At 50.4% G+C, this 13,257-nt stretch overlaps 1 protein-coding gene across 1 annotated transcript in view; it reads right to left on the reverse strand.

Annotated features, from left to right (window-relative positions):
• Positions 1–2,260: 2,260 nt before the first annotated feature.
• LOC135577699 (cilia- and flagella-associated protein 52-like) overlaps positions 2,261–13,257 on the reverse strand; it is a 39,360-nt gene continuing 28,363 nt past the window's right edge. Inside the window, exons 3-6 of the mRNA XM_065047820.1 lie at positions 4,099–4,204; positions 3,373–3,475; positions 3,099–3,210; positions 2,261–2,436 (exon numbers count right to left, since the gene is read on the reverse strand). Of these exons, the coding sequence (XP_064903892.1) occupies positions 2,261–2,436; positions 3,099–3,210; positions 3,373–3,475; positions 4,099–4,204 (497 nt within the window). The remainder of the gene's footprint in view (positions 2,437–3,098; positions 3,211–3,372; positions 3,476–4,098; positions 4,205–13,257) is intronic.

The following is a 13,257-nucleotide window of genomic DNA, read 5'->3' on the forward strand; positions in this document are numbered from 1 at the left end:
GCAGAGCTGTCCTTAACCAGGGCCAAGGGGCTGGCAAGGGATGGAGTGGGAAGGAGGTCCCTGTGCCAGGCATGGGTGCCACTGAGTGTCACCTCGCTGCAGGGCAGGGGGTGTTGCAGAGGCCCCATTGCGGTGTGTGGCTCTTCTCTCCCCGGGGAGCTGCAGAGGCTGATGATGATGTTGGGGGGGCTCCCAGGGGATCTGAGCTTGGCTGTGGGTGCTGCGGACTCTCTTCCATCCCTGCATCTGCCTTTTCCCCCGGAAGGGACAGCTGTGCCAGGCAGGCTCTGCAGCGCTTCCCTGCCCCACAGACACCCTGGCCATGGGGATGTGCTGCAAGCCTGGCCCTGGATGCAGCTGGAGGTGACGTGGGTTCCGAAGAGATGGGGCAAAGTGGTGGAGGAAGGGCCAGGTGGTGCTGCTGGATGTCACAATCCCTCCTCCCATGGGGCAGGGTGTTGGTGGCAGGGACACAGTGACCTCCCCGGGGATGCCAGGCTGGTGGCCGCCAGCGGAACCTGAGCGGGGCTTAATGCTGGATTGAGTGGAACCAGAAATCCAAAGCAGTTTGTCAATGAAAGCAGGAAAAGCCTGAAGAAAAAGCGAGGGGAGCCGGACAGTGAAAGATGCAGGAGCCAGACTGAGAGATCAGAAACCAGCATTTGTTGGAAGGAGGTTGGTAGAAAGCAAGACCCGATGAACACAGGAAAGGGAAATAGTCTAAAATGCAACAGTGAAACAGGCACGTCCCAAAACTCCAAACCTGCCTGAATTAGGAAGTGTTAGATAACGCCAGTGGCTCTGCCGGGTCCCCAGCAATGTGCCACAAAGTGCAGCAGGTAACAGCAGCGAGAGCCTCTGAACGCCCTGCCACGCTGATGCGGGGAAGAAAACCAGCTCCCATCAGCCAAGGACCTAAAACCCTGCTGGGGTTCTTCTTGAGCAGCATCTTCCCAAGCGCCGGGGCGCAGGCAGCGATTCCTTTCTGACAGGTACCGCCAGTCCATTCCAATCCAAAGCGTTTGCAGGTTGGAGCGGGCGCCAGGAATGCTCGCTATGCTGATCTGCCTTTCAACAAGATCGTGTGTGCGACCTTCCCCCTTCAAACCGTTCTGAACGCGACGCCTTCCTGTTCAGGCTGAATCCAACATCCATCGGCGCTGCAGCATGCTGCAGACTTGGGAGCAAATTTGGGGTGGGGAAAATGAAAACGTCCAATGCAAGCAGGGGGGGAAACGCTTGCTCGCTATTCTGGAAAATTCCGTGTTGTTATGGCACGAACTGTCCCGGTGCCTCGGGCACCAGACAGCTGGGGTGGATATTAAAGACACGGAGAGTTTTGGTTTGATCAGGGAGACACGGTGACAGGACAGTGTTGGAAACGTCTCCTCTGCCTGGGCAAGAGTTTCTGCCCCAGGGAGGCACTTGGGTGTCAGGATAAGCTCAAGAAAAAAGCCTGAGCAGGTCTGAGCTGAGCTGTTCCAGGCCCGGCAGAAATCCATTGTCATGCTGCCAATCACAATAACAATAAAAACAAAGGGAAAACGTGGTCCCCACTGTCTGGGCTTTGCCATCGGACAATGTTTTCTGTATTGGAGCTGCTCCCGTCCCTTGGCACAGGCTGGAACACCCGTGCGGCCGAGGGGAAATGTGCTTTCAGACACCCCGTCCCACTGCCGCGGGTTGTACCCGGGGCTGAGCTGGGGAGAACCGGTGGGGCTGGGAGACTGGGCATGGTCCAGCTCTGCCTGTGCGCTGCCCGTGAGCTGCCTGTGCGCTGCCCGTGCGCTGCCTGCACCACTGTCTACACGCCTGTCTGCACCGCTGCCTGCACTGCTGTCTGCACTAAACACAGCAGACTGAATTTAAACAACAAGTTATTCATTAAATAAGAGACAGGAGAGTGCAGAGAAGAGAGAGACCATGTGAAAGCAAGAGAGAGCCCACAAATGAGTAGACGTACAAGGCAGATGATGCTGAGACGGGCAGGAAAGGCGGCAGTAACAACGCAAACTGTTACAACAACTGCCAAGGTGATTTTCGGAAGTGATGAATCCAAAACAAACAGCAAATTCTTAGCTCCCCTGAAAAAAATTGCGCTAGAAAGGGTATCTAAGGACCTGGTAAATGCATACCAGGGAGAAGAAATATACTGTTTACTCTAAGAGAACAACCGATTGACAACAAACTGAGTGGTAAGAAAAGAGCATTTCCAGGGCCGGCCGGGGAAGCAGCAGCCCAGCAGCTCCGGCACCGGCTGTCAGCCCGAGCTGGGCTGTTTCCAGATGAGTACGGCACCGTCCGCGCTCACGCTCACCATGTACTTGTTCGCGGGGCAGATCTTGAGGCGGGTGATGTTGCCGCTGTGGCCCACTCCCACGTGAGTCACCGTGCCCTCCTTATAGTCCCACAGCTCCACCAGATGGTCGTCACCACCTGCGTCAGGCACAGAGGAAGAACAAACGATTACAATGACAGGACAAGGGGTAATGGGACCAAGCTGGAACACAAGAGGTTCCACTTAAATTTGAGAAGAAACTTCTTCTCAGTGAGGGTGCCAGAGCACTGAACAGGCTGCCCAGGGGGGTGTGGAGTCTCCTTCCCTGGAGACATTCAAAACCCGCCTGGACATGTTCCTGTGCGACCTCACCTGGGCGTTCCTGCTCCATGGGGGGATTGGACTGGATGATCTTCTGAGGTCCCTTCCCATCCCAAACATACTGTGATACTGTGATACACCGAGTTCTGCTGCTTTTTGTTCCCCGCTCCCAGGCAGGGGAACGCTTCGGTGTTCCTAGGAAGAGCAGGATATGTTTTCTTGGGCATTATGGCAAAAACTGCTTCTGTTCTGCTGGGGTCAGTGTCCAGTGAAGGGCTCAGGACCTTCACCAGCAGATCCCAGTGAGCTACAGCAGCATCTTCCCAGTCTGAACTACAGCCTGAACCACAGTATTTTTCTTTGGTGATTCATGTTCTTTTCCCCTTTAGCTGACCCCTTTTTCCAGCTTTTTCGCACTGTACTGAGATCCTTGGTTCACTGCCTTGCTTTTCCTGGTCTTAATACGACCTCCTTTCTCCAGCTCCAACCACGCACTCGCCTGTGACAAAGGACGCCCCGTCCGATGTGATGTCCATCCCGTTGATGGAGCTCGACAGAGAGCCTTGCACTTCTCTGATTGCGGAGCCATCGAGCACTTCCCAGTACACAATCTAGAGAGCAGAGCAGAGCGGGGCGCTCAGCTGGCCATGGGCAGCACACGGGTTTCAGCACCGCCCTGGGACACAACCTGCTGTGCAGGGACAGGAGTTTCACCCCAGAACCAGCGCCAGACCGTGTGTTGTGCACTGCAGAGTTCCTGCAGCTTTGCTCACCTTTCTGTCCGTTCCACTGGTGATGATCTGGTACTCTCCGCGATGGTAACACACGCATTTGAACAATGTGTTGTCCAGGATCATTTGTTTTCTCACGTAACGCCTGCAAAACACCCCAAAATGAGACAGAGCAACAGCGTCAAAACCCAAACTTTGCCTGCCTGGAATGTCTCTGCCTGTGCTGTACATCAGATCTCTCTCCTTGGATATTCTCAGGCACTGCTCTGAGTTCAGGGTTCCATGAAGCCCGTTAGGCTATCAGTTCTGTTTCCATCACAGCTGCCCTGTAGGACTCTTGATCTGCTGTCGTACGAAATGAAATGTTGAAACCCAGAATGCTTTCCAGGTGCTGTTCCCTATGCCAAGGTGTCCTCGGCCTTACCCCAGTGCAGAAAGTCTGCAGATCCGCAAGAGCTCGACACGAGTCACAAAGTTCTGGAAAACAGAGCTAGTGGCAAACTTGGGAACTCACCCGCTCCACCTTGGCCAAGCAGGATCCCACACAGGAAAACAACCGCAGACAAAGGTTTGTCTGAGCTTTTCTGAAAAGCTTCTCGAATTGGAGGTTCTACATTCCCTGACCCGATTGTTCTTTCTAGAAGTTTTTATCTCTTAATGCTCTTTTTCCCCTCCTCCTCGCTATGTGGTGTCCCAAACCGGGCACAGTGACCCTACAGATATTACCAGCACTCCAAGTGCCTTCGCAATACTAATCTGTTGCCTTACTCAAGATCCCAGATGACGCACGTTCCGTCCAGGCTGGCTGTGACACCCTCTTTGTCGTTCTTATTAGTCTTGATGCAGGACACGGCACCTCTGTGCTCCTTCAGAACTTCACAGAATCACAGAATCACAGAATCGACTGGGTTGGAAAAGACCTCAGAGATCATCGAGTCCAACCCTTGGTCCAACTCTAGTCCGTTTACTAGATCATGGCACTAAGTGCCATGTCCAATCTCAGTTTAAAAACCTCTAGGGACGGCGAGTCCACTACCTCCCTGGGCAGCCATTCCAATGCCTGACCACTCTCTCTGTAAAGAATTTCTTTCTAATATCCAGCCTAAATTTCCCCTGGTAGAGTTTAAGCCCATGCCCCCTTGTCCTATTGCTAACTGCCTGGGAGAAGAGACCAATCCCCACCTGGCTAGAACTGCCCTTCAGGTAGTTATAGAGAGTGATGAGCTCAGCTCTAAGCCTCCTCTTCTCTAGACTAAACAAGCCCAGCTCCCTCAGCCTCTCCCCATAGGTCTTGTGTTCAAGTCCCTTCACCAGTCGTGTTGCTCTTCTCTGGACCCGCTCCAGCACTTCAATGTCTTTCCTGAACTGAGGGGCCCAGAACTGAACACAATACTCCAGGTGTGGCCTCACCAATGCAGAGCACAGGGGAAGGATCACTGCCCTTGTCCTGCTGACCACGCTGTTTTTGATACAGGACAGGATACCGTTGGCCTTCTTGGCCACCTGGGCACACTGTTGGCTCATGTTGAGCTTCCTGTCAGTTAGTACCCCCAGGTCCCTTTCTGCCTGACTGCTCTCCAGCCACTCTGTGCCCAGCCTGGAGCGCTGCAGGGGGTTGTTGTGACCAAAGTGCAGCACCCGGCATTTGGCCTTATTGAACTTCATCCCATTGGAATCAGCCCATTTTTCCAGTCTATCCAGATCCCTCTGCAGAGCCCTCCTGCCTTCCAGCAGGTCGACACTCCCTCCCAACTTGGTGTCATCAGCAAATTTGCTGATGATGGTCTCAATCCCCTCATCTAAATCATCAATAAAGATGTTAAACAGGACTGGACCCAACACTGACCCCTGGGGACACCACCAGTTGGATGCAGCCCCATTCACCAGCACTCTCTGGGCCCGGCCCTCCAGCCAGTTCTTAACCCAGCGTAGAGTACACTTGTCCAAGCCATGGGCTACCAGCTTTTGCAAGAGTATATTATGGGAGACAGTGTCAAAGGCCTTGCTGAAGTCCAGATAGACCACATCCACGGCTTTCCCCTCATCCACCAGGTGAGTCACCTGATCATAAAAGGAGATCAGGTTGGCCAGACAGGACCTGCCCCTCCTAAACCCATGCTGGCTGGGTCTGATCGCTTGTCCATCCTGAAGGTGCTGTGTGATTCCATTCAGGATGATCTGCTCCATAACCCTGCCAGGCACCGAGGTCAGGCTGTCAGGCCTGGAGTTGCCAGGGTCAGCTCTGCAGCCCTTTTTGTGGACTGGGGTAACATTGGCCAATTTCCAATCATATGGGACCTCCCCAGTGAGCCAGGACTGTTGGAAGATGATGGAGAGCGGCTTGGCAAGTTCTTCTGCTAGCTCCATCATCACCCTAGGATGGATCCCATCTGGTCCCATAGACTTGTGAGGATCCAGATGGCTCAGTAAATCACCAACTATTTCCTCCTGGAATACAAGGGGCCTATTTGGCTTTCTATCTCTGTCAACCACCTCCAGAGATGAGTTGTCCTGAGGGCCACCTGTCTTACTGGTAAAAACTGAGGCAAAGTAGGTATTAAGTACCTCAGCTTTCTCCTCATCTTTGTTAACTATATTTCCTTCAGAGTCCAACAGAGAATGGAGGTTTTCCTTGCCCCTCCTTTTGTTATTAACATATTTGAAGAAGGACTTTTTATTATCCCTGACAGAACTGGCCAAGTTAACTTCAAATCGCACTTTTGTTTCCCTGATTTTTTTTCTGCATGATCTAGCTATTTCCATAAATTCTTCATAAGTAGCCAGCCCTTTTTTCCACAGTCGGTAAAGTCTCTTTTTATTTCTGATTTCATTCAGAATCTCCCTGTTTAGCCAAGCCAGTTGTCTTCCCCGCCGGCGAGCCTTTCAGCACACTGGTACAGCCTGTTCCTGTGCACTCAAAACCACCTGCTTGAAGCATGTCCAACCCTCCTGGGCCCCCTTGTTTTTAAGCATTGTTTCCCAGGGTATTCTCTGAACTAGACTTCTGAATAGGCAAAAATCTGCCCTCCGGAAGTCCAGCGTAGAGGTTTTGTTAATGGTTCTCCCTGCATCTCTGAGTATTGAAAATTCTATTATTTCATGGTCGCTATGCCCCAGGCGGCCTCCAACCACTACATCTCCCACCAGCCCTTCTCTGTTTGTAAACAGTAGGTCTAGCGGGGTCTTGCCCCTGGTGGGCTCATTTACCAGCTGATGAAGGAAATTGTCCTCTATACACTCTAGGAACTTCCTAGACTGCCTCTTCTGTGCAGTATTGAGCTCCCAGCAGATATCCGGCAGGTTAAAGTCACCCACAAGAACAAGGGCCGTCGATTTTGAGACATCTGCCAGCTGCTTTTAGAATAATTCATCTCCTTCATCGTCCTGGTTGGGCGGTCTAGAACAGACACCCACGAGGATGTCAGCCTTGTTGGACTTCCCCCTGATTCTGGTCCACAGGCACTCAGCCTTGTCACTGCTGACCTCAAGTTTAACAGAGCCGAGTGACTCTCTAACATATAAAGCCACCCCTCCACCTCTCCTACCCTGCCTATCTTTTCTGAAGAGCTTGTAACCACACATAGCAGCACTGCAGTCATATGAGTCGTCCCACCATGTCTCTGTGATGGCAACTATGTCACAGCTTTCCTGCTGCACGATGGCTTCCAGCTCCTCTTGTTTGTTGCCCATACTGCGTGCATTAGTGTACATGCACTTCAAGTGGGCTGCTGATTTCCCTCTTAATTCGGGCTTTCCATCCTTAGGCTGATCTTTGGAGAGCCCAGTTTCAATCCCTTCCCCCTTCAAACCTCCTTCCCCCTTCAAACCTCCTGATCAGCCCTGCCAACTTATGGGCTATAGTCCTCTTGCTCTCCCTAGAAGGATGAAGCCCATCTGATTTGAGGAGACTGGGTACCACGGAGCTTGGCCCATGGTCAAAAAACCCAAAATTTTGACGGTGACACCAATCCTTAAGCCACCTGTTGATGAGATGGGCTTTTCTGCTCCTCTCTTTATTTAGTTCCTCATCCATCCCAGCTAGCACAGGAACTGAGGCAAATATCACTTGTGCTCCCGTCCCATGAACTGAACGACCCAGTGCTTTAAAGTCTTTTTTAATTATCTTGATACTTCTTCTGTTGATGTCCTCGCTGCCAGCTTGGACTGCTAACAGGGGATAGTAGTCTGAGGGCTGAATCAGCTCCGGAAGTCTTCTATTAATGTCCCTCACCCCGGCCCCAGGAAGGCAGCAGACCTCCCTGTGGGATGGGTCTGGGCGACATATAGGGCCCTCTGTTCCCCTCAGAAGAGAGTCACCAACTACTACCACTCTTCTTTTTTTTTTTTTTTTCTTCCTACAGCTGCAGTTGTGATTCTTTTTGTTGATGAGGTCCATCCAGAGGGCTCTCCAGGTGGATCTTCTTGGCTGTCCTCTGCCTCATTTTTTCTAAACCCACAAGTTTCTCCCTTCCATTTCAGTTCTCTCCCTTATCCCACCTCGGGACTGGGAGCAGGATGTGAGCAGCTCTCACGGTCTTGGTTGGTGGCTGTAGTAAAACCATGTCAAGAAAGGGCAGTAGTAGCTTCAGAAATCTCAAAAAATCACTTTCCAAGATGGTGTCAATTTTTAATTTTTTTTTTTTTTTTTTGGTAGAGGGAACAGCATGAGAAAGGAAAACCATCAGAAAATGCAGCTCTGGAGGTCCAGAGTGGAGTCAGGATAAAGAAATGTCATTCTGAGCACAGGGCTGTGGTCGTTCAGAGGGACTCTGGATCATCCATGACTTTGTGTTTCAAGGAACAGCTGGTGAGGATGGAGAGACAGCAGCACAGGTGGGGACACACTGGGCTGAGAACAAGGTGGGGAAGCGCATGGGGTGTCTGCAGCCTGTGGGGAAACAGCCAGAGTTCTGGGACAGTGCAGGATGGACCATGGTGGACATGGCCAAGAGCGCTGGCAAGGCTCAATGTCCCTGAAAGAGTCAAGGTCTTTGTCCCCTTGGCTATGGCTGATGTCCCTGCCAGCGAGGCCTAAGAGGAGACACATGGTTGTCATGGCCATGGCACCCCATTGCCTCCTTGCACCCCCAGGGAGTGTCACACCATTGTCCTGCACTGGGCATCGCACTCCCCACAGCCCCAGGAAGAACCTGACCCACCTGTGAGGGACAGGATCTCCCTTCCCAGGGGCAGGGGCTCAAGGCTTGGCCATTGTCCTTCATCAGACAAACCAAGGGCTTTCTCAGCATCAGAGCTGCTGCACTTTGCCTTTGCCTGATGCAATCACTGCCTCCAATTATCTGCTCTAACGAGTCCCTGGGGAGGCTTTGTCAGTAACAGCCCTCAGTGGGGCCAATTAATGCTTCAAGGTACTTTGGAGTTTGTTCTGACTTGGACTTCTTGAGCAGATTCTTCAGCCTGTCCTTGGTATCTGAGGTTCATGGACTCAGCACCAAATACACCACGGGGCTCATTAAAACACAGAAAGACCTAACGAGCAATGCTTCTTTCTGTAATTTCCTTCAAACCTTCCAGAGTTGTAGAACTAACTGGAGAGGTTTCAATGGGACACTTGCTGATGAAGATTTCAAAGAAGATTTCATAAAGGAGGGTTTTTCTTTCCAGGATGTTTTCTGTCATTTTTCAGTGTATGGAAGAAGCGACAGCAGCATTCTACACTGGACATGGATCCTGAGGGTCTCCTGAAGACATCTGGACAGGCAGGAGAACAGTCCCTTGAGGCTGGACACTGTATGGACAACCTGGCTCCTCACCCCCACCCCCAGTCTGCCGGTTCCCTCATTGGCCACCAGAGATTGCATCACTTTTCCTACATCAGTTTAATAAACAGCAAAACACTTTCCTCAGCTGTGTGTGTAAGCTGGATCTGGTGAGGTCCAGCATCCACAAGGGACACCCACACAAGAACTGGTTTAGACAGAGAGATAGGAGAGGATAGAAATAAACACAATGAACGTGTTGACTGCCATGTTAATTAGAGCTCTGAAGAATGGGGCAAGTTTGTAACTCCCTGAAGCTCAAAGCAGAAACCAGACAGCTGAGAGGCCACTGAATGACCAAAGAGCAAGTGGAGGAGAAACCTGAGAGCACTGGGAAGGGCAAACGTCCAGACAGTGCTGGAAAGTTGTCCTTGGACAGGGACATTTAATCAGGAGAGGTGGGAACTCCTGAATGACGAGGGAAATGAAATCATAGAGTGTTGGTAATAGAAGTACAGGGGAAGACCAATATTTCTTCTCCTTCCCTTATTAAACTTCCCCATAATTCCCTTTTTGGCTTTTTTCTTTTAAATTTTAATGTGTTAAAAAAACAACTAAACAAAAATCTCCAATCAAAGAAAATAACAAACCAAACAAAATAAACAAAACCACCCACAAAACCAAAGCAAAACAAAAACCAAACCAACCAACCAAGAACAACTACCAAAAACAAAACCCAAACCCCAAACCAACCAACGAACCAAACAAACAAAAATCCCAAAACAAAAAAGCAACAGCAAAAAAGTGCACGTTTCCAGACAGACATCAGTCATCAGCTGTCTCACCATAAACAGCCAGGGCCATTTTAGGGGCCCAGTGTACCTGAGGTGCTGGCCTGGGATTGGCATCTCTCACACAGGACCTGGGGAGACCAGAGCACCTTGCAGTGCAGGGGGAGCCTGGGCAGGGGTTCCCAGGGCATCTACACTGGCACCAGGTGTTTGTGTCCCTGGAGCTGAAGACATCAGTGTCCTAAATCCATTACCAGTTCTAGAGAACTCTTTCCTTTCCAAAGAAAAGAGACTCCCCTACAAAGACTTTAAAATGAATGAATGAATGAATGAATGAATAAATAAATAAATAAATAAGCAAATAAAGAAATAAATCAGTAAGTAAATAACTAACTAAATAAATAAGTAAATAAATAAGTATGTAAATAAGTAAATAAGTAAATAAATACTTAAATACTTAAATACATAAATACTTAACTACATAAATAAATACATAAATACATACAGTAATAAATAGAAATAAGGAAAGAAAGAAAGAAAAAGAAAGAAAGAAAGAAAGAAACAAACAAAGAAACAAAGAAACAAAGAGAGAAACAAAGAAAGAAAAAGAAGGTTGACACGCTCCTTTGCTTTGGATCTTTGTCTTCAATTCTTCTTATTTTAATATCCATTGACATCAACTGACATCTGATGGGCCTGCAGGCATGAAGCCAAGATCATGTTGTGTCTTGCACAGCGCCCCATGCCCTCTGAACCATCCCTGCCCAGGACTCCTCACACGTTGCCCAGAGCGAGTCACACTGAGGTGTTGGCTGGTTCCCTGGCTGAGATGTTGGTTTAGATGGTCACCTACAGCACAGGTGGATCCTGCCCCATCATCGCCTGCTCTGCTCCAGTCTGAAACAGAGCCCAACATCACAATGGGATCATGAGAGAACTGAGGTTGAAGGGACCTCAGGAGTCTGCAGTCCAACCTGTCACCAACTGGGTCACACCAAGGTGTTCAAGCCTTGATTCAATCAGAGCTTTAGCAGGACTAGAGAAGTGATCATCCCTTTGTACTGGGCACTGGTGAGGCTGCACCTTGAATCCTGGGGTGAGTTTTAGGACCCTCATGGCAAGGAAGACTTTGAGGTGCTGGAGAGAGTTCAGAGGAGGGTGACAAGGCTGGTGAAGGGTCTGGAGCACCAGTCTGACGAGGAGAGGTTGAGGGAGCTGGGGCTGTTCAGCCTTGAGAACAGGAGCGACCCTTGTCGCTGTCTACAACTACCTGAAAGGAGGTTTTATGATGGTGGGTGTTGGTCTCTTGTCCCAAGTAGCAAGTGATAGGACAAGAGGAAATGGCCTCAAGTTGCACACGGAGAGGTTTAGATTGGATATGAGGAAAAAATTCTTCAGGGAAACCACCAGTGATGTTCCTCGGGACTCAGTCCTAGGGCCAGGTCTGTCCAATATTTTTATCAATAATCTGGATGCCGGAATTTAATGCACCATTAGCAAATTTTCTGATAATACCATCCTCAGAGGTGCTGATGACTATCCTGAGGGACAAGGAGCCTTGCAGAACGATCTAGATAGATTGGAGCATTAGGCAATGATCAACGGCATAAAATCTAACAAGTCCACATGCCAGATTCTGCACCTGGGATAAAGTAATGCCAAGAACAAGACTAAATGGGGAGAGGATTGGCTGGAGAGCAGCCCTGCAGAAAGGAGCCTTGGGGCGCTGGTTGACAGGAGGCTCAACAAGAGTCAGCAGTGTGTGCCCTGGCAGCCAAGAGTGCAAATCCCATCCTGGGGTACATCAGACAGAGCAGAACCAACCGCTCAAAGGAGGTGATTATCCTGCTGTATTCAGAGTTGCTGTGGCCTCACCTTGAGTGCTGTGTGCAGTTCTGGCCCCACGATTTGACAAGGATGTTGAAGTATTCCAATGTGTCCAGAGAGCAACAAAGCTGGTGACCGACCGGAAGGCATGTCCTCTGAGGAGTGGCTGAGCAATCTGGATTTCTCTAGTTTGGAGAGAAGGAAGCTGATGAGCAAGCTCATTGCCCTCTAAAAGTTCCTGAGGAGGGAAGTGTATAGGGAAGTGCTGGTCTCTTGTCCCTGGTATCCAGTGACAGGACATGTGGGAATGGTGCAAACCTGGGTCAGAGGAAGTTCAGACTTGACCCTCTACTGAGAGTGTGGTCAAATACTGGAACAGACTTCTGAACGATAGGATGAGGGGCAACGGGCACAGCATAGGAGGTCCCATCTGAATATTAGGAAAAACCTCTTTACTGTGAGGGTGCCTGATCACTGGAACAGGCTGTCCAGAGAGGTTGTGGAGTGTCCTCCTCTGGAGACATTCAAAACCCGCCTGGACACCTTCCTGTGCCATCTGCTCTGGGCGAACCTGCTTTAGCAGGTGGGTTGGGCTAGATGATCTCCAGAGGTCCCTTTCAAGCCCAACCATTCTGTGATTCTGTGACAGCTGGTTGATGCCCCAAGCCTCAGCATTCAAGAGGCATTTGGCCAATGCACTTACTACCCTGTTTTAACTTTAGATCAGCCTTGAATTGGTCATGCAGTGGGACTAGATGGTCATTTTAGGTCCCTTACAGCTGAACTATACCTCACCTCCCTTCTTTCCTTTCTCCTCCTTTCCCTAGCAGGGGGAAGCTGCAAAGCCCCCCCACCACAGCCCCACCTGGCACCCTTTGCAGGAAGCCTTTGAGGTGCTGGCCCCAAGGCAGTCCCGGTGCCCAGGAGTTCCAGGGGGCTGTCCCCTGCCCTTGGTGGCCACGTGCTGGGCACAGCTGCTGGCTGTCCCTGATGCCTTCTCTGCCGTTTGGCTCTCCAGGACAAAGCTCCTGCTCTTCTCTCCAGTCATGGCAGAAACCAGCCCTGCAACCACGAGAAGAGCCCTGGTAGCTGTCCCCTCTCTGCACCAGAGCTGATGTCCATGAGGCCCCACAGCGAGGAGGACCAGGGTCACAAAGCCTTTTCTGAGGGGATAACAGGATGGTTTCAACCACTGCAGCGTGGAGAAAATCCCCAGTGTGACCAGAGCCATAGGCTACGCTGGACAGTGCCAACAGACCGCCATGGAAATAAGACTCGCTTTGAATCCATTCCCAAAGCACAGCCAGGCAAATGATGACTCTTCCCAAATGAGCAAAAAGAGTCCATTGCTGCTACTGCAGTCATGTTTCCTTTTCTACCCAAACCAAGACCCACAGTTGGCCATCTGTACAGGGGATGCAAAATGCACTTCAGCTGCAGGGTAAACCTTCCACACCTCCTGTGTGACTTGCACCTTTCTCGGAGTTATTTGCCTACCTTGATTGGTGGGAAGAGGTTCAGAACTTATGGAAAGCCTTTAAGAGATACTCTTTTGAGTACTCAAAGAGTAAGGAAGCTACTGCCATTTT

Source organism: Columba livia, unplaced genomic scaffold (genome assembly GCF_036013475.1).
Source record: "Columba livia isolate bColLiv1 breed racing homer unplaced genomic scaffold, bColLiv1.pat.W.v2 Scaffold_134, whole genome shotgun sequence".
Lineage (NCBI taxonomy): Eukaryota > Metazoa > Chordata > Aves > Columbiformes > Columbidae > Columba > Columba livia.